Raw genomic sequence first — 20,676 nt, 5'->3', positions numbered from 1 at the left:
ACGAGAACAGAGGATTAGATAGGTTAATTCACTTAACGAAGAAGGCACAGGTAAGTGGAGGAACCAGGTCTTGATCCCACATACTCAGATTCCAAAGCCTGTGGTCTTGACCACTTGAGACTTGCCAATCCCCTATTTTTCATCTGGGAGGTTCAGGGCGCTAAGTTAACTACACACTAGATAACTTCACTAGACAGTTGTGGGGCGGCCATCTTTATTTTTAGAATCTGAGTCACTGCTGTTGATATAACTTGTTCAGGACGACAGCTAATGGTTAGCAGCACCAGGAATCACTTGATATTCAGCCCATTCCTGAAATCTGTTACTTCTTACCTGACACTATATACAATTTCTTTCAAACAGACAGGTGAGATTCTGTTTCAAATGGAATATTTTTTTTCAGATATTCAATCGTTTTTCTTTCTTTTTAGAAGGCATGATATTACTTTGAAGGATAAATGTTGGTAAAATAAGATATATCACATTTGATCATTCGTTATTATGGTTGAACACAAATTATTTTATATATGTACATATATTTTTAATAGAAGATACATCTGAATTTTATAAGAATTCTATGAGAACTGAAAACTGTGGGATGAATATTAGCATTCAAAGTAGCTATCTTTAAGAGGCTGTATATTTATTCAAATTAAATATAAAACTATATTGAAATGGCCTTCAACATCAGAAAATCACTTGAAAACAGTCAGAACTTAAAATGAGTAAACTGAAAATACCAAGGGAGGCTTATGGTTTCAAAAAAGTTCTGAAAAAAAGTAACCTAATATTTTTACCCACTGACTACTTTGAGTAATTGATTTACAACATCATACCTTGTAAATGCGTATATTTTATAAATAGACAGAGGGAGAGAGAGGCATAGAGAGAAGGCTCTGTGTTGCCAGAATCCACATGTAATGTAACAGTCTGATTCTCATACAGACCCATGTAATTGATAGGCTTTGAATAAATGTCTGCTCACAGCACAGAAAACAAAAAACGATAAATGAAGACTCTAGTTTTGTTCACATGGGATGTGAACAGACAGAATCCCTACTAAGTAAACAAGAAAGAACAGTTTATAGTCCATCTCCCTTTCCGTGTTTCAATGGTAATACCTTATAATACTAAGAAGATGGCTAAATTTTTTTAATGTATATAAAACATGTATAAAAAATGAAATTGCTTTTGGCTTTATCATGAACCACAGAAATATAAAGATGCTGATATAATAAGCACAGTGAGAAAAACAATGGAATGTCTTAGAATAGACAGTACTTGCGTATCAGGATGTAAACGTGTAGAACAAACACGTGGGCACGCTCAGAAAAGGAAAAGATGGAGAAAGTATTTTCACAAAACTCTTCTGTAACAACACGCGGGTTCCTCTAAGAAAGTAGTCTTTTATAAACCTACTTGTTTCACTGACTCACTTAAACCACAAAATAGTTGCTTGAACAAGAACAAAATACTACCATGATGTACACACGTTGCCTTAACCGTATGTGGTTTAAAAACTTCCTCTCATAAATAAACTTTGCGTCCTCCGCCTTCTCCCACACCTGTCATGATCTCAATCTTCATGCTTTTAGTTACTACTAAGAATAATAGTTGAATGTGTCTGATCACATCCTTGCTAGTTTGAATGAGATGGAGGAAGGAGATGGCAGAAGAATAAGAGGACAGACTGTAATTTTCTGAAAGGTCCTTCGTTGGGATACACTTCCACACTGATTTCCTAAGACTCAGCCTGTCTCTGTTGTATGTGACAGACATTGCCACTACAAAGCCACGGTTACCCAGAGGGGAAATACAAACTGGTGGGGCCGCTATAGAGAGCAATTGCTGACACTATCAAAATTACAAATGTATGTGCCCTTTAGCTCAGGAATTTCTCTTTACGAATCTATTCCATAGATACGCTCAGTCATGCATGACGATATATGTGTAAGGTTATTCATGCGTTATTACTTATAAGAGCAAAACTTTGGAACAGATAAAATGTCTATCAATAGGGAACTGATCACTAATGGGATATCCTGCAGTGGAACACCATCCAGCAGTGAAAAGCTCTAAGGATGCCCTCTCTGTACAGATATGAAATGATGTCCAAGATAAACTATTCAGTGAAAAAAAGCAGAGGACAGAGAAGTGTGCAGAGAAAGTTGCCATTTGTGTGAAAAGGCAAAATACATAAATACACACATACACCTGCTCACACACACACACATAAACATGTCCGGAAGGTACGTGTGACACAGCACTGGCTGCCTCTGAAGCGGGAAACTGGATGGCTGGTGGACAGTTACAAAGACTTTCACTGTATGCTCTTTTGTACAGTTTGAATTGTGAATCTTCAGATTGTTTTACCTATTTTAGAAATGATTAAAATATAAATAAAACGTTTTTTAAAAAAAATCTACTGAATAAACACGAAAACTACCATGACTGCTAATCAAGTTGAGCCTAGAGAGCTGCATTCTAGAATTCTAGCATCAAGAGAATGGGAGGAATTCTTCATGGGATAGAGAACAAAGACACCAAGCAAAGATACAGCAGTCTCTCTCTCTGTTTACTAAAAAATACAAAACATGTGAACCCAAAGTATATAAGGGTTTCTTTGAAACACTGCAGTTGCAAAACAAACAAACAAGACAGACATCCAAAGTACCAGAAGCAGATTTAAAGGTTTGACCAGCAACCGTTTAAAAACCTGCCGTATTTTATTTCCTGGGCAAGACATCAAGTTTCCATAAGAAACAATAAAACACTGAGTATGCACTCAAGCCAGATAAGAGCATGTATTATAATTTTATGCCTGTGACATAATATGAAATGTCAGAAAAATAAGAAAAACACACCTTATGTATATTTTTAAATGAATACTACCCTTATATTTAGCTCCTAACTAAACAGACTTATGGCACCAATTTAATTTTTAAAAAGACTACTTTTTAAACTTTCATTTTTCAATTAAAGATAGCAGAACTACTCCATAATTTGAGTCAGAGTGTTTTCTTTTATGTCGTCCCTAAGGTCTCCTTATGCATAAATAGAAATCTTCTGAAGAAAAATGCCATGAACTTCTTCCATAGCTTTAAAATCATCTTCCAGTAAATTTCCTAGAAGGATGTTTAGATTGTGGATAAATATAGAAAAAGCAGGACACGATTCTAAACATAGTAATTTTTTAAAAGAACAACCAAAAGCAATTCTTGTAACTGACGTCGTGCTACCTAAGTGGATCAAAGATGGAACATATAAAAAGTGTATATTTTGGGCTATTTACCCTATGATTTCAATGTCCTTTATAGTACTAATTATACCCATTTTAGAGATACAGAACTTGGATCAAAAGATCACCAACTTTCCACTGAGTGCCTACTTCAAGTATAACTATGGAATTGAATTTTAAAAACAGTTTTTCTAAGGATCTTGAACAAAATCACACAAACAAGGAAATTAAGAACAGAATTCAAGCTTCTAAAGAACTTGAATTTTGTTCTTAATTTCTTTCTTGCATCTTCCCACCAATACAACTTTCTCTACTTCAGATGGCCCATATGCTAGGAGAGCGCTTAGGGACAGAACATCCTGAGAGTGAAATTTTAAAAAATTTGAGTTTCACTGACCGTGTGATTCTTTCAGCTTGCTCCTGCGCTGGGTTCTGGCATAAAGTACCACCTGCTGGACAACCTCCAGCTGATCTTCAATTCGGGGAAAATGAAAGTCAGTGCATTCTTGGCAAACTGTGGCGAAATCTAAGGGACCCAACACAGTTACGAACTTCTAGAGGTGAAGTATCAAGTATTTAGTATTTACTTACAGACAATGAGATCTAGCGGAAAGAGAATACAGCATTCACAAGGACGACTTTTCATACTTGTCCTTTCAATAATAACGTCTTACTAAGTCAGGGGACAACAATTTGGTTTTGATCAGAAACTTAATCTCTCAATCGCCCAAAAGAGTAAACAATTAATAGGCAAGGAAATTTTAATGTAAGTCCAAACCTTCTTTAAATAATATATACTTTGATCATAATCCAGTCCCCAAAAGTGCTAAGTAATATAAGGTTCTTTTATTTATAATAGAAAATAAACTCTATTCAAGCGTCTTTTAAAAACAGTTATACATTTGAATATACTTTATATATTAAAATTTTGTTAATAATCATAAAACATTAATTGTACTAAGAGGGAAAGTAGAATTTTACCTAGCATATTTAAGAAATACGTTATTTAAAAAAAGAAAGAAAAAAAGGACAAATGGATGAACTAAAATTCACTGAGTCAGGATCTGCTCCTTTTTGAAAAATACATTTATATCTTGATTATTCTTTTTGTTATACCTTGAAACAAGGATCCTGTAAGAGTATTATCTACAATGTGATAGAATTTTAAGAAAAATGAAATACCCTGAAGCACCCTAGGCCTGCTAAAGTATGAAACAAATCTCAAATGGCAGTGTCTGGGTATGTGTGCTGTTTGGTCTACTTGAATACTGGGGTGACTCAAGCCTTTTTTTAAGTTTTTCACTAATTCCTTTCTTTTTAGAATGGCATTAAATGGAGAACTTTAATGGCATAAATATGCATAATGTTAACCTACCTCTTTTAATACCACTATATGAATTGATTCGGTTATCCACTAGCAACACCAGGCCACAGAGGGACGTGGAGTAAAGCGACAGTGCTGTCTGGAGTCGGTGGAGCTTCACACCACTTCGGTGGCTCCTCTTGTGCTTACAGAAATCCAGCATATCTGCTCTCAGCAACCTCAGGTTATGCATGGTCTTCAACTGGGCTCCTGGGGGTAGGCAACAGGCCCAGAAAGATACTTAGACAGCTGCAGAAAGCCAGCAGGGCAGGAGGCAAATCTCTGTGGCAAGAATCCAGATAAATCTGTGCTACGAATAATTAAAATGGGCCTTGCAATTTTCTATTTGAATAACTATTAACATTTCATCTTTCTATTTGCAAAGAAATAATATATGAGCTAAAATAGAAAACTTATAGCCAATAAACTATAGGCTTTCTTGGAGCAGAACACAATTTTTAATAAAAAGAACCTGGGTATATTCTACTCATATGCTAGGGATTTTTCTCGTACAGCATTAAAAAAAGTTTCACAGGTTACAATACACTGTGACTGCAAAACATTAATATACTTACCTAAGTGAATGGTAAAACTTTCTTCTAACTTTCTCTGTTCCTCATAAATCCTTCCATTTGCTTCAGCGGATTCTCTGAGCTGACTTGGCTGAACTTTAATTTCGTCACTGAAATTGAAAAAATTATTGATATGCTTTTTTTTTTTTTGTATGTTTGTCAAAAACCTTTCCTAAAGGAAAGACAGCTTTACAGTGAAATGAGATGAAACAGCAGAAAGTAGCACTTAGTTTATTCCTAAATTTATCCTTTATCCATAGGGACAAGTAAGATCATTAACACAGGTTGTAAAATTCCTACTTATTCTTTCATTTCTTTGGTTATTTCTTTCAGTAAGTGATGCATTTTTTTTAGTCATTACAATATCGATTCATATGTCATCGTTTAATATTTCTTAGTAGCCTAAGAGAATGATTAAATGAAGTGACTAACATTAACATGTTTAAAATGACATTTTAATATATCCTATATCAGCCTTAGGGCTGGCGAAACTAGAAAGTAAGTGAAGTGATAGAAATGAAAATTAAAAATTAAAATGTCAAATAAATGTCAAATAATAAAAAAAGATGAAGTTCGTTTTGATGTATTCATATCCTCTCTTTTTTTTTGTTTTACCATTTCCTGTTTTTTCACCGCCAACAGTCTCCCATTAAAGGACTTCTCTCTTTGCTCTACTCTGCCCTTGCACGTCCGGAAAAGGTTTCCATGGAGGCACCAGAACTGTACAACTGTTCAATTCAAATTTCATGGTGAGCTGAAGATGATATAAGTCTGTAACAGTCATCCACTCCCCTGACTACATTTTTGGGGTAAATCCAAACAGTCTCATTAGCGTCACTGATTGACTTCATTAGTAAATATGGCAAATTTAAACCCCAAAGTAAATTCATATAAATTTATATTAATAAAATATCTTCATCTTAGGACACAGAAAGCCACAAGAGAATGATGTTCCCATGCTAATAGCAAGAAAAGCCCCGATAACCTATAAGATCGTAACTTTTCTGGAGCTCATCAGAGATTTGAGGTAACAAGGCAACCAGGAAACTAAATTCTAAAGTGTGACATGCTTTAGAAGGAGAGTCAGGACACACAGATAGTTTTCAGTTTGGGCAGAGCACAGTAGAAATGGGTTCCTGTAATGTATGTAAGAGGGTAAGAAGAAATCAGCTAAAATTTTAACAAATTCTTGAAGTATGGGCTAGCATGTCCATTTAGAACAGCTACGAGCTCCAGGCACCGGGGGACTTTGCATATGCTCTTGCAAACTCTTTCCTGTTGGCCTCCACCCGACGCTTCCAGGAAAACCTTGGGGGCAGGGCAAGAGAAGAGACAGCCCACTCGGCGGCACAGGCAGATGTGCTAAGAGTGCCCCAAGCCCAAGGCCCAGATCTGCTGGACTTACCTAAGACTGAAGCTGGACAAAGACCACAGAGACCCGCCTCCCACCCCCGACCAGGAGCCTGGCATCAAGTAACAACAACGTCAGTCTACTGCTGGGGGGTGGGCAGAGCAACAGCACACACGGGGACCTCCTGCTGTGGCACAGGCCTGCAAAGGCTACTGAAAGCTGAGGGTGGAGCAGGATGACGGAGGAGAACAGTCTAGAAGCCAAAGCCCCACTCTCAACACAAAGTGGCAGCAGTGCACTGCTGTAGAAAATGAAGCCTGTGGTGGACTGAAGAACAGAAACCAAACACAGCCCGACTGCTGACTAGATTTCCATAACCTTCACATCAACGGCCTGCTCATTTCTGGGCATAAGTACTATTGACCTCAGTCTCTTCTTTTCTAATACACACAACAGCCAGCATTCAGTTTAAACAAGAGAGAGAGAAACAGAGAGGGGGAAAGACCCAAAAAAGCAAGCAAAAATAAATAAATAAATAACCCACTGTCAAGAGAGAAAGCAATCAACAGAAACAGACTTAGAGATGACCCAGATACTGGGGCTAAAAGAAAGGGACTTTCAAATAACTATGACTAATATGCTAAAAGATTTAGTGTAAAACAACACACAAGGACAGATAAGGAGTTTCAGCAAAGACAGAAGTACTAGAAATAAAACATGATATCAGATCGATGATCACAGATGTCAATTCCTTTGACAGGCTCAGCAGCAGACCACCAATCATTTTATGATGCCACCATTACCCTGATACCAAAACCAAATGAAGATATTATAAGAAAAACAAAGTTACAGACCAACATATATATAGTGGATATATTTATTTACTATTTTATAGTGGATATATTTAAATTTACATATAATATATATGGAATAATACATCATGAGTTACATGTATAAGTTTGAACTATAAAATTTCTAGAAGAAAACATAGCAGAAAATCTTTGTGATCTTGAATTAGGCAATGATAACTGAGATAAGAAACAAACCATTTAAAAATTGATAAATGGCACTTAATTAAAATGAAAAACTTTGCTCTTCAAAAGAAACCATTAAAATGAAACAACAAGCCACAGGGTGAGAGAAAATATTTGTAAAACACATATCTGATGATAGACCTGTATCCAGAATATATAGAGAACTTTCACAACTCAATAATAATAATGGAAAAAAAAAAAAGGAGAGGTATGGATAGAAGATCAGCACGTGAAAAAATGTTCAACGTTAGTAGCCGTCTGGGAAATGCAAAGTAAAACCACAATGAGACACCACTACAAAACCTACTAGAATTGCTAAATATCAACACCAAGTGCTGATGAGGGTGAGGAGCACCTGGGACCCTCACACATTGGTGGTGGGAATGCAAAATGGTACAGCCACTTTGGAGAACCAGTTTCTTAAAAAATTAAACACACCATGGATTTTACTTCTCATGTTTTCCAGCAATCCCACTCCTAGGTACTTACATAAGAGAATTATAAACATATGTCTATAGAAAGACCAGTATGTGAATGTTTATAGCCGCTTTATTTATAATTGCCGAAATACTTTGAATGTCCACCACTGAGTGAATGGATAAACAAAGAATAACAGAGCAATAAAAAGGGAAGAACCACTCATAAATGCAACAACATGAATGAGTCTCAAAAGCGTTATGTCAAGTGAAGGAAGCAAGACACAAACTGCTATATACAGTTTGATTCCATTTATATGACATTTTGTAAAAATCAAAATTACAGGGACAGAAATCAGATCAGGTTGCCACAAGCTGGGCAAGGGGAGGGGGGGTTAATATAAAGGTATAAAAAGGAAATGCTATGTCTTGATTGCAGTGATGGTTTCATGACTAATTAAGTTTGTCAAAACTCATCAAAATGTAAACCTAAAACAAGTGACTTTTACTTTATGTAATTTATCCTTCAATAGACCTGAATTTAAACAAAAGGGCAAAAACGGACATATATACACTACCAAATGTAAAACAGATAGCCAGTGGAAAGCAGCTGCATAGCACAGGGAGATCAGCTCGGTGCTTTGTGACCACCTAGAGGGGTGGGATAGGGAGGGTGGGAGGGAGGCGCAAGAGGGAGGAGATATGGGATACATGTATATGTATAGCTGATTCACTTTGTTATAGAGCAGCAACTAACATACCATTGTAAAGCAATTATACTCCAATAAAGATGTTAAAAAAACATAAATAAACAAATAAATAAATTTTAAAAATTGATCAATCTCATACAGTAGTTCTATACGTAGTTATGTTGAAACCACGTTTCTGCTCCCCAAGGAAATCCCTATCAAAAAGGAAAGCAAACTAACCAAGTCACAGTAAAAATACTCTTTCCTAGGAATATTTGGTTTTTAAAGCAGCAGCAGCTAGAGGCCAATATTTACACAAAGGAATTGATACTATAGAATGAATTTCTGAAACTAGAGCAGCAAAGCAAGAGATAATTTTTGTAGCAAGGGGCTTTCTTAGCTTCCATAGGTTGATGACTTCCTACTTTTTTGACCACAATATAGAGTACATATTTCACATTTTGGCTCAATGCACACATGAGTAACGTGCTGATATTTTTTTCCCTAGTCTACTCTACTCAGTTCTGTTCCATTCAATTCCATTCCATTTTATTGTCATTTTTAAAAGTCCAGTTGGAAAGTAAAGGATCTAGCATGGTCCCTGGCAGACTGCAACCAGCAATTTGAGAAACACCATTGGACCTTATAGTACACAGGTGTTCCCAGCCTGTCTGTCGCCTCACCTGTCCCTTTGTATTGTGTTCAGCACTATTTTCATTTGAAATGAGGAGTATATATATGTTAGTGTCCAGGAGGTTATCCCATTTCTAATTATAAAAAATTGTTTAAATATTTCTAAGGTGTTGTCTTGGGGAAAACAACACAAATGACAGATAATAATAAGAGGTGATACAGACTGTGTCAGGTAAATAGTTTAATGATAATCCATCCATCTGCTTGGTTTACACTCATCCCATAAATATTTATTTATATGCCTGCGTCAAGAGCTAGACACTTGACAAAGACCTGGGTATATATACAACAGCAGAAAAACAGACATGGTTCTTGTCTTCAAGGCAAGACAGGTGGGGGAGAATGACATTAGACAAATAAAGGGCAATATCGAAATGTTTATAGCATACACTAGAAGATGCTGGAAATAGGATTATTATACTGTACTAAATATATTCCCAATCGGATATACTTTAGGATTTGAAAGAAGAAATTCTCAAAGGTGAGTACACAGCCAGGAAAGAACAGGCACTGTTGAGCTCTAGGGCAACACATGAAACACAATGTATTTAGGCCATAAGGCACCACACAAATTGTGACTTATGGAAAGTCCTCTAGACTATTTTGGTACCTTGTACATGCTTCTGTTACCGCACACATCATTCTGTACAGTACTGTTTTATTCACAGGTCAGTGTCTCTAGAATGTAAGCTCCACATGGGCAGTTATCTATTTTTGGCTCTTCTGCTTAAAGAGTGCTTGGCATTTAAGGTGCAGTCGACCAGTGTGTATTGCACTGAAAGAAAACCAACTTAAGGAAACAAGAGACAGTAATGGCGGTATTGAGGTATACACACCCACAAGATCTACAAGGCTAAGTTCTAGGGGGGAAGTCACTACTGTAAAGCAGCCAGTTACCCGCCCCACCCCGCAAATCATCCACATAAAGTCTATAAAATGAAAGGTGTTAAAAGAAGTATAAATTACCTTGAATTTTCACTGGCAACTTAAAAATACCTACAACTAAAAAGGTCCAGTTTTACAATAAATACAAACTATTACTGACAATGACCTTCATCTAATAAAAACAACACCCGATTAATACCTGAGAGAGCTGTTTTTGGGGTTTTTTAGGTCTTGATGAAGTTTCATCACCCATTCCTGATACTCTTGCTTTTGAATGGCAGTCGACTGTTTTAATTCATTGGACCATTTATTTTCCAAGTCCTAAAAAGAGACAGTACACTGACTAACTACTTGTTTTACAAAAATAAATAAGTGGAAAATGCAATCCAAAAGTCATTATACTTCACTCACCTGCTGGGATTCGAAATGCTGAGCAGCCAGTGAATTTACATCTTGATCTGTCAGTGATTTTCCCAGTTCCTGCATCACTTTTTCCATTTCAATGCCTTGTCTGAACCATAAATAAGCAGATCAGATATATTCATCAAATTTTTAATACAACCACTCCAGATTTATTGAACAACCTCTACAAAGTCAAAAGAAAATTTTTGTTTTCTAGGACTATGTCCAGTTATGGCAACTATACTACCTGGAAGGCACTTTGAAGCCTTGCCAATGGAGATGTGGAAATAATAATGATAATGTCATATAATATCAACAACGTCATTTGTGCAGCTAAATTGGAATCTAAATTTAGTGCATAAATGAAAGTGTTCAAAATCTAGGTGATCTTTCGACTTCCATGGCTAATATTTAAAAGGCTGCAGATTTTCACAAAGAAGATACTCTGCAATTCCAGCTTAAATACATTTTCTTTTCATTTGAACATGAGTTAAAGTGACTTCAACCTTCAAAAGGTACTTTATATTATAACCAGAAGCTGCCAATTAGGTTCTAAGGATCAAGCTGGTATTAAGTCACAAGGTTGGTTCCCTTTTTAGAGGAATATGAAATACATTCTGAAGATACATTTTAGTCTTCTTCATTTATCCAAATAAACGTGCAGAAATTAAAAATGGTTTTCTCTACAGGAAAAACTAATCAGTGGTGTTAGAAGTTCAGATAATGGTTATTTACGGGGGAAATGGGTGGTGACTGCCGGATGGGCAGGAGGGAGCCTTCTGCAGGGCTGGAAATCATTTCTTGATCTGGAAGATGAGCACACGGGTGTACTTACTTTGTGAAAATTTACTGAGCTGTATACGTATCGTTTATTGCCTCTTCTGTATGTGTGTTATATTTTAGTAAGTTCATTAAAATTATCTTCTAATAAAAATGTATTTAAAAGGTTTGTTCTGAAACATATTTCAAACTTGTAAACAACGAAACACAGACATGAACTAAAAGGATTTTACTATCATTCTAGTCAATTTAAGTAAATTGCTCTTAAAAGAGAACTTATACTTATTTATAACAACTGATTAAGATACTTATATGTATATGATAAATGAAACTCATTCATATGTTATACTTCTATACATTTCTATGTATACCTTCTAGTATTAAATATTCAATATCACTTAATTCCCACTTGACTATAAGTGGGCAGGTGACCCCATTAATTTTTTAATAACTACTAGAGGTCAGGTGAAGGATGTGCTTGCAAGTAAGATTGTTATTTAAAACAGAAATAACTACTAAGCATTAATAAATGTAAACTTCCATACAAATATATTAATATTTTACATTGCACATGTTCCCTCTAGTGGATAAACAGTATCATTGCCACTTTTAAGTTTCAAAGAAATATCTTGAATCTGATTTGCTAAAAGAAGCAAATTTCCAGTGAGGAAAAAGAAGACCAATAAATAATAATTCAACAAATAAAATTTCACGAACATTTATTTCACCCTAAATGTTTTAGTAGTGCAAGTAGTTAATGATACAGTTAATGATACAATATATATTTTCTACGATTAAGATCAAAAAAAATTTTATTATTTTTCAGATGAAATACTAACTATCTATTAGCTCAGTTATGTCTGGTGGGGTGATTCTGACAACCTGTATATTATCTTGAACAAACTTAGGAAAGAAGATCATTATAACTCTATTGATGCTATACTGAGAGAAGTTCTTTTAAAGATGTAAAATGGAATTAAAATGAAAGGAGAAATGAGAAAAGGTGTCACTTCTGCTCATGAATTAGATAAATGAATTAAGCACTAAAATTGTGGGTGAACTTCCATCAATGAATTCCAACTCACCGTTAGTTATACTGTTCACCTTTGCAAAAAATATTACCTACCTTAAAGGGAACATAGCTTATTTTTATTTTTTAAGCTAACGGTTTGGACATGTGAAAAATAAACTATAAAACTGTTCTTAAAATAAATGTATTCAAATACTGTTTATACGTTTAGGTGGGAAAAAGCAAAGCCCCATCAAGAAGTCTGGCCAAAGGACATTTCAAAAAATAACGTAAACCAAAACAAACCCCTGCTAAAAAACCATTCCACGATAGAAAATGCATGCGAAGTACCAGTAAATGCAGATAATTGGTAAGTTAATTCAGATTCCCCAAAACTGAAGAGCTTTGTGGAATGAGAATCTTCTTCCAATTTAGAAAAACAACAATTGTAGAATACTGATGGCCAGAGATGAAATTTTCCGGGAGGTGGAGTGAGCAGGCAGCAAAGTCGACCACAGTTTAGCGCAGCTCACCAGCTGAATGAAAGCAGGAGTGATGGCTACTGACATGAACTACAGAGAGCCAGGCTGGGCATTTTCTAATACACCTAGATGGGCAGAATGAGTGCAGTCCCAGAAAACCTGAGATCCAAGGACAGATTCAGAATGAGATGAAGATTATATTATTTGAAGCCCTGGTGGAAAAAATCAAACACATGTAGTTCAACAGAAGGTAATTCATTCTTGTTAGGTAATTATACTCTTACATATTTTAAAAAATCTAATCTGTATTTCATTCTTAAAGTATGTTCACAATATTATTGGTTACATAATAAAGAACTAGAAGAAAATCAAATTTTTCCCTCAGTAAAATGGAGATGATAACAGTAGGATTGTGCTAAGAGATCAAGTGAGACAGGGCATCCGTTATGGACTACATGTTTGTGTCCCCCCAGAATTCGTATGTTGAAACCCTAACCCTCAATGTGATGGTATCCGGAGGTGAGGCCTTTGGGAGGTAAGTAGGTTTAGGTGAGCTCAAGAGGTTGGAGCCGTCCTGATGGAATTAGTGCCTAGAAGAAGAGGTGCTACAGCTGTCTGTCTACGAGCAACACAGCAGGAGCACGCGCTGAGGAAACGCCATGTGAGCGACATTAAGAAGGCACTGTCTGCAAGCCAGGCAGCAGGTCCTCACCAGACACGGAGTCTGCTGGCACCTTGATCTTGGACTACCCAGCCTCCAGACGGTGAGAAATCAATTTCTGTTGTTTAAGCCACCCAGTCTGTGGTATTTTTTTTTCAACAGCAGCCTGAACTAAGACAGCATCCAAAGCACTTTGCACAGTGCCTGGAACAAAGCAGACCTTCAAAAGAGGTAAGCTATTCCTCTTATTAGAACTAAGACTAGATAAGACCACCGTACTTATTTAGGTAAATCACTGGAGAAGTTCTATAAACCTATGAGGACCTCATCTTCCCAGATGAAATGACAGATTTAAACGCATAAGGAAATTAACTCCTAAAGTTAAAGATTCTTTTCTATTCTATTCTTCAATTTTATAACAACATGAGAACAAGCTGTTCTGCAGCCCATCAATATTTGATGATGTAACATTTAATTATGATAATGCAAGAACTTTGAAATACCTCTCTCGTAATTTTTTCAGCTCCACATCTCTTTCGCCAATCAGTTCTGAGATACTAACAAAGTAATTGTGTTCCAAATTTAGGAGAGTTTCAGAGGCAGGAGAATGGATTAGGTCATGGTACACATCTGCGAAATCTTCATCCCAGCTGGGCTCCTCAGGCCTTGCATGCTCTAATGTGGTCTACGAGATGAGACACGAACAGTCTTAAATCCTGATGTAGTATTTTTATTTAACACACTACTAGAGAAGTGCATATATTATGATTCCATTTCTGTACATCAAAGGACAGAAAGACCCTCCATCTATATATGTGTATATAGGTTACAGAGGATTATCTGAATATACAAAAAAAATACAGAAAGATGTCAACTAAGTTGTTAATGTGGGTTACCTGGAGGCAGGGGTAAGGGGAAGGCGTTAATGTGGAGGAAGAAATAGGAAGTGCCCACAATTAAAAAAAAAAAAAAAAAAGGTAAGTAAGCTAAGATCCCATTTCTGTGAAACCCAAACACACTCGAAGGGGCTGTTTTGGCAGAGTGGGACTTCTGACGACCTTTACTTTGTATTCTAAGGTGCTGCATAACAGAATAACTTGCATATATTAATTATATAATCAGAAGAGGCTTTCCATTATTAAAAATATGTTGCTACGAAAGGTTTTGTAGGCTATATATTTAGAGAGTGAGGTTACCTATGCAATAACACTGACCTTGAAAACCCAATTCATGCATAGGATTTTATATCAAGATGTACATTTGCAATTTTCTTACTCTGAACTTTTCAAGTATTGTTTTCTTTATAAAATGTAAGCATGTTTTAAAGTGTATGAAAACAGTAGCTATCAAAATGATAAAGGGACTGAGTAAACACCAATAAACAAGAAAAACAGAAACACGCAGAGAGGCAGAATGGAGATACCCCAAGCACACACACAAATCCATCCGGGGGACAGATGCCTGTCCCCAGACGTGTGATGTGCCAGCACATCTGACACACACAGTGCTCTCCAGGGGAGGAAACTGGCATGCTGGGAAGTCCCCTGTCAAAGGTCATACAATTTAAAGGCAAAAGTGGAAATATTTTTTCTATTATTGATCTTTGCAGACAGACATCTCTAAAAAAGAATAATCTAAATTCTTCCCTTTTCAAAGTGAAAATGTCAAAAACTGGAATCTATGACAGGACTAAGAGTAATAATTTACCTTAAATAAAACAAATGGATAAATGACAGAAATAGGTATTTTGAACTGGGTCAATCGGGTAAACTTTTCCCCTTGTTTCCTTTCACTTATACTTCGATTGACTGCCAGATCAGGAGAGAAGAGTTTCAGAAGACCAGCTGAATCTAGAAGACGGATTTCATCTACCCCACGCCTCTGAAAACCTGAACCCGCATTCTCATAACTGCTCTACATCTCTAGACCCCGGCACTGCTCTAGAAATTATAACCAGCCCATGTGACTTAAGCCTTGTTCCAAATTCATATCAGGCTCGGGCTGAAGTTTTGCAGGAAGGAGCCAGGGCCAAATCACAGGGATCTGCTTGGCCCTACGTAACACCAGACATTTGGAAACCCCATGAACCAGATCTGCTGACTACATAATTTTCAGCATCAATTTAAAACCCAGCCTAGAGTGAGCCTTGTGAACGGGCAAAAGCTACCTACACGAGAAGCACTGAACAGAGCTCTTATTTGACCTAACTCGCGCCATATTCCCTCAGGAGAGGTGACCCTAAAAAGGGGGCTGTGACAGCCGAGAGGAACGGGCACTGAGTAAGGGCCTGTGGAGAAACTACGCCACGTCCAGGCCCATCTGGACTTCTCTGTCTCCTCCATCACTATACTTTAAAAACAAACAAACAAACAAACTCACAGAAAAAGAGAGCAGATTTGCAGTTAACTGAGGCTGGGGATGGGGGAAGGGGAAATTGGCTGACTGCAGTCAAAAGATGCAAACCTCCAGTTATAATAAGTACTAGGCATGTAATGTACAATGTAATAAATATAATTAACACTGCCTTATGGTATATATGAAAGTTGTTGAGAGTAAATCCTAAGCGTTCTCAGCACAAGAAAAAGTATTTCATTTTCTATTTCTTTAATTTTGTATCTATATGAGAGGATGGACGTTCACTAAACTTGTTGTGATCATCACTTCGTGATGTGTGTAAATCAAAGCACTATGCCGTATGCCTTAAGCTTACACAATGCCGCACGTCAACTACATCTCAATAAAGCTGTAAGGAAAGAAATCCCCATCAAAGTTCAGAATATCCTCAAAATGTACAATGTGATCTATTTTTTTTACCTCTGCATAGGCTTTGGCCCATGTACTTGCCAGCTGATGTAAATCTACTTCACCGGACTTCACAGCTTCCAGGGCTGCTTCAGCATCTCTGTCATAATCTTTGAGGGATTCTTCTTCGATAAACTGGCTCAGAGCTTCTTTTAAATCTGTAACAGGGACAACAAATACCATTGTCAGTACACGTAAATAGGGAACATTTTACCGGGCTAAGCATTCCAATGTCAAACTTTATTTCATCAAGCTTAACAGAATGTCTAACTAAAATAGTGTCTTAACAGAATGAGACAATGAGAATACCCTTAACCCTTAACAGCATGTCTAACTAAACTAAATCAGCTTAGGGGATCATTTAACTAATCTCACAATTATTCTTCTTTACAATCACAGGTTATTGAATGGTCAAAATTCTTAACTCTGACATACAACCCTGATACTAATTTAAAATGTTGGGACTTCCCTGGCCGTCCAGTGGTTAAGACTTCGCCTTACAATGCAAGGGGTGTGGGTTCAATCCCTGGTCAGAGAGCTAAGATCCCACATGCCTCACCGCCAAAAAACCAAAACATAAAACAGAAGCAACATTGTAACAAATTCAATAAGACTTTAAAAATGGTCCACATCAAAAAAAAAAAAATCTTAAAAAAAAATTTAAAATGTTAATTTCTTAAGCCTGATTCTTTATCTGAAACTGAGTAGGGAAAAGCACATAAAGACCTCCTACAGATTTAGAGCGGCTAAAGGTTTCTGTATTTAAATGAGTTTCCTGTATAACTTTCAAGGGTATATATTGTTACAGTCTTTGAATCTGAGAGAGAAATTGAGTGATTAGCATATTAAAACTGATTTATTTCAGATGATCTACAGTTCCAACTTTAGAGACACTATTCAGAGACTGCTTTGAGGATATAAGAAGACCATGGCTTTCATCTTGGGCACTTGCTCCCTCACTCTCTTAGGTTGCTGGCCCTGGTGGAGGCCAGCTGCAGGTCCTGAGGTGACCCTATGAAGAGGCCCACATGACAAGGCTTGACAACAACCTCACAAGGGATCTTGGAAACAATCCTCTGTCAGTAGAGCCTTCAGATGAGACTGTAGCCCTGACTGATGGTTTGGCTGCAACCCCACGAGAAACCCTGAGTCAGAGGCACCCGGCTAGGTTGCACCTGCATCCCTGAACGGCAGTAACGGTAAGGACAAGATAATACATATTTGTTGCTTTATGCCGCTTTAAAAAAAAAAAAGACTGATTGAAGAGCACTGACATAGAAACCAGGATACCTGGGTTCTGGTCTTGGCTCTGTCATTATATAACTTTGGACCAGAGGTTCTCAGTCGTTAAGATGCATCAGCGTTCCCTGAAGAGCTTACTGGAATAGATTGCTGCATGCACTCCCAGAGTTCCTGATTCAAAGGGAATTGGATGGACCCTGCCCAATAATCCACATTCCTAACAAGTTCCCAAGTGATGCTGTAGCTGCTGATCAGGGAACGATTTCTGAGAATCATTGCGTTGGGCAAATAATTTAACCTTTCTAGGTACCAGTTTCCTTATTTGTACAATGAGATTGTGCTGGAAAGTTTCTACGTTCCCCTGTAACTTCGACCTTCTATGATCCAACATATTCTCAATTAAAACATTTTCCCTCATCTGTAGACAGAACACAGATCTTTTAACATGGTTTAATACAGACTTTATTAATGACTTTATGGAATTAATCTAGGTGAGCAAAGATTATTGAAAGACAGGTACCCCTTCTCTCCCGTGACATCTCAGGAGTTGAGGACCGGATCATTAAAAGGGCAACGCATTTAGCACGTAGCTAGTGATAGCTGACATGCCTTATGAATCCATCCAACTACATTAAGAGGTTAAGAGTTCTAATCCAGACTCTGTAATTTTTCATATTTAATTTTAATTTAATTTTTATACTAAAATGCCTAATAAACAATTACAAGGGATACAGAAAAAAACACTCCATAAAACAAAGGTCTGGGGAACCTTTTTATTCTTGAAAGCTTCATATTTTGTAGTTGTTGCCAATGCTTCTTAGGTTTATGTTTTCTAATATAAAACTTCTAATGACAGAAACTATAGGAAAATAACGGAGCGATATTTTAAAAGAAATCAATCCTCACCTTTTTCTATAAAGCATGGTAAATTGTGCAGCAGCATCAGACAGCCATGTAAATGACTGGCATTCTCTTGAACAGGAAATTTGAGAGGCACCCTCAGTTCTAAGCACTGACTTCCCACTTTGAATTCATACACAAATTCCCTCTCTCTGTTGCAGAATCTTTCTCTGTTTTTCTTCATCTTCTTTGGCAGGATTTCTATAGAACTAACAACAAAAACTCAGCGGGTTAGAAGTCCATTTAAAAAAACCATGATGTTTCATTATTGCTGTTCCACTTCTAAGATGTTCCCCCACTCAGAGGTTTTATTTGTGTGACTCTGAGCTGATTATTCTATTTCCCTATGTTTCTCCCTGCATTTTCATCTTCATGATGAAAACAAAGTGCTTCTTTTTTAAGGAAAAGGTTCTTCTAAACTTCATTTAAGAAAAAAATTATGCCCACAAAATACTTAGCATTTCTAGGCAGAGTTCTCAGGAATAGGTAAGGATCATGGAGAGAAGGACAGAGAGGATTCTTAGGAACAGATGCATGGTGGGTGGATACAGTTCATGAAACACTTGGTGAATACAAAGTCAAAGAAACAGATCAGGGACCAACAATTTATCTTGAAGAGCTTAGAGGTGGTGGGTATGAGATCTGATTGGGGGTGGAGAGAAGGGAGATGGTGCTGGAAAGATTTCCATGAAGGAAAAAGATACACAGAAAGTGGAAAGTACAGGACAGCCCACAGGCAAAGTGGACACTATTCATAAAGAAGAAAATCTAGTCAAAAAGAATACATCAACTGAAGATTTACTCATTAGCCTCCTAACTGGACTCCTGTCCCCAGGCATTTCCCCGTCAAATCAGTTCTCACACTATTCTCTACAATGAAGTCACAGCAATCGTTTTAAAGTGCATATCTGACCATGTTGCTCATCTGCTTAAAATCCTTCTATGACATTCCTTGTATGACTCAGGATACAATACAAACACGTTAACGGAGTTTACCACGCCCCTGCTTATACCTCCAAGCTCTTATTTCAGCACCTGCACCCGCTCCGCCCCAACACACAAATCCACAAACTTTATTTTCCAGCCATACTAAACTTCTTTCAATACCAAACCTCTCTTTCCACTCCCAACCTTTCTGAATGTTTTTCCTTTGCCTAGCACACACTTACTACTCTTCTTTCCTTGGCCACATCTCAGCTGAGATAGGCCCCAGGAAACCTTTTAACTTGTAGGACTGTCATTAGGCTTAATCAAATAATGAATACGAAGCATCCGACAAACATAAGATGACCAATAAATGGAAGCTAGTAAAAACAATAAACAATAACAGGAAGCTCTATAAGAACATATCAGTTAAAAAAAATCAAAGGCTGCTAAATGAGCACACATGATGCAGGCAAAGGCAGTAAAAAAAAAAAAACATTTTGCAGGGAACTGAAAATTACGGAAATAGGGGCTCATGGTCTCATCTTGTTTCGAGTCATAATTTTCGGCAAACAAAAACCATTAGCTCTGGTTTCAATTGGTTCAACCTTTAGCCTTATTGTGTTTCAACAAATTGATACTTTAGCTCTCTCTCCCCGATCTGTTATTAACAGCAGGGCTGAAATCAAGCAAGGTTTCCGTACAATTATGGGATGAGAGGAGGATAGCTGAACCGAACTCATGCAGCCAATCGAGTGGAGGTTCTGAGGCTTAAATGAGTCAGGGAAGGGAGGGCAGACAAAGGGCCGAGAAGCCACGGCCGAGTGAGGGGAACGGCCCCCGGTTAGAGGGTTTCGGTCTGAGGGGGATTCCTCGCTCCGGTCGCGGGCTCACCTCCCCTCGTTCCGAGTCTCCTGCTGTCCGCACACCCGGCGCTGTCAACCAGCCGCGGCGCAGGGACCGTCAGCTGACTGCCGCCTTGTTTTTACAGCCGGAAGATCAGCTCCCGCAGATTCGTCCGCATCTTTTCCTCTTTCCCGGCACCCCGTGGAAAATTCCTCGGTCTAAGTGTCCCCTCGTTCCATAATACCTGAGTTTAATCATTTAAAAAGTGTAAGAAGGTGTATTTCTACTGTTATTGTCCATTTCAGAGATGGCGCAGAGGTCACCGTCGTGACGAAAGTGCAGCGGCGGAGCACCAGCTCGGCTCTGGCAGACCGGATGCGGAAGGGC

The 20,676-nt window shown here is 37.5% G+C and overlaps 1 protein-coding gene across 1 annotated transcript in view; it reads right to left on the bottom strand.

Moving 5' to 3' along the window:
• C11H12orf4 (chromosome 11 C12orf4 homolog) overlaps nucleotides 1-20,351 on the bottom strand; it is a 37,143-nt gene extending 16,792 nt beyond the window's left edge. Inside the window, exons 1-9 of the mRNA XM_061205106.1 lie at nucleotides 20,338-20,351; nucleotides 18,526-18,728; nucleotides 16,390-16,535; nucleotides 14,079-14,260; nucleotides 10,653-10,752; nucleotides 10,441-10,562; nucleotides 5,177-5,283; nucleotides 4,614-4,811; nucleotides 3,636-3,764 (exon numbers count right to left, since the gene is read on the bottom strand). Of these exons, the coding sequence (XP_061061089.1) occupies nucleotides 3,636-3,764; nucleotides 4,614-4,811; nucleotides 5,177-5,283; nucleotides 10,441-10,562; nucleotides 10,653-10,752; nucleotides 14,079-14,260; nucleotides 16,390-16,535; nucleotides 18,526-18,703 (1,162 nt within the window). The 5' untranslated portion in view covers nucleotides 18,704-18,728; nucleotides 20,338-20,351. The remainder of the gene's footprint in view (nucleotides 1-3,635; nucleotides 3,765-4,613; nucleotides 4,812-5,176; nucleotides 5,284-10,440; nucleotides 10,563-10,652; nucleotides 10,753-14,078; nucleotides 14,261-16,389; nucleotides 16,536-18,525; nucleotides 18,729-20,337) is intronic.
• Between the last annotated feature and the right edge of the window lie 325 nt (nucleotides 20,352-20,676).

Source organism: Eubalaena glacialis, chromosome 11 (genome assembly GCF_028564815.1).
Source record: "Eubalaena glacialis isolate mEubGla1 chromosome 11, mEubGla1.1.hap2.+ XY, whole genome shotgun sequence".
Lineage (NCBI taxonomy): Eukaryota > Metazoa > Chordata > Mammalia > Artiodactyla > Balaenidae > Eubalaena > Eubalaena glacialis.
This window is presented reverse-complemented; position numbering and strand designations above follow the sequence as displayed.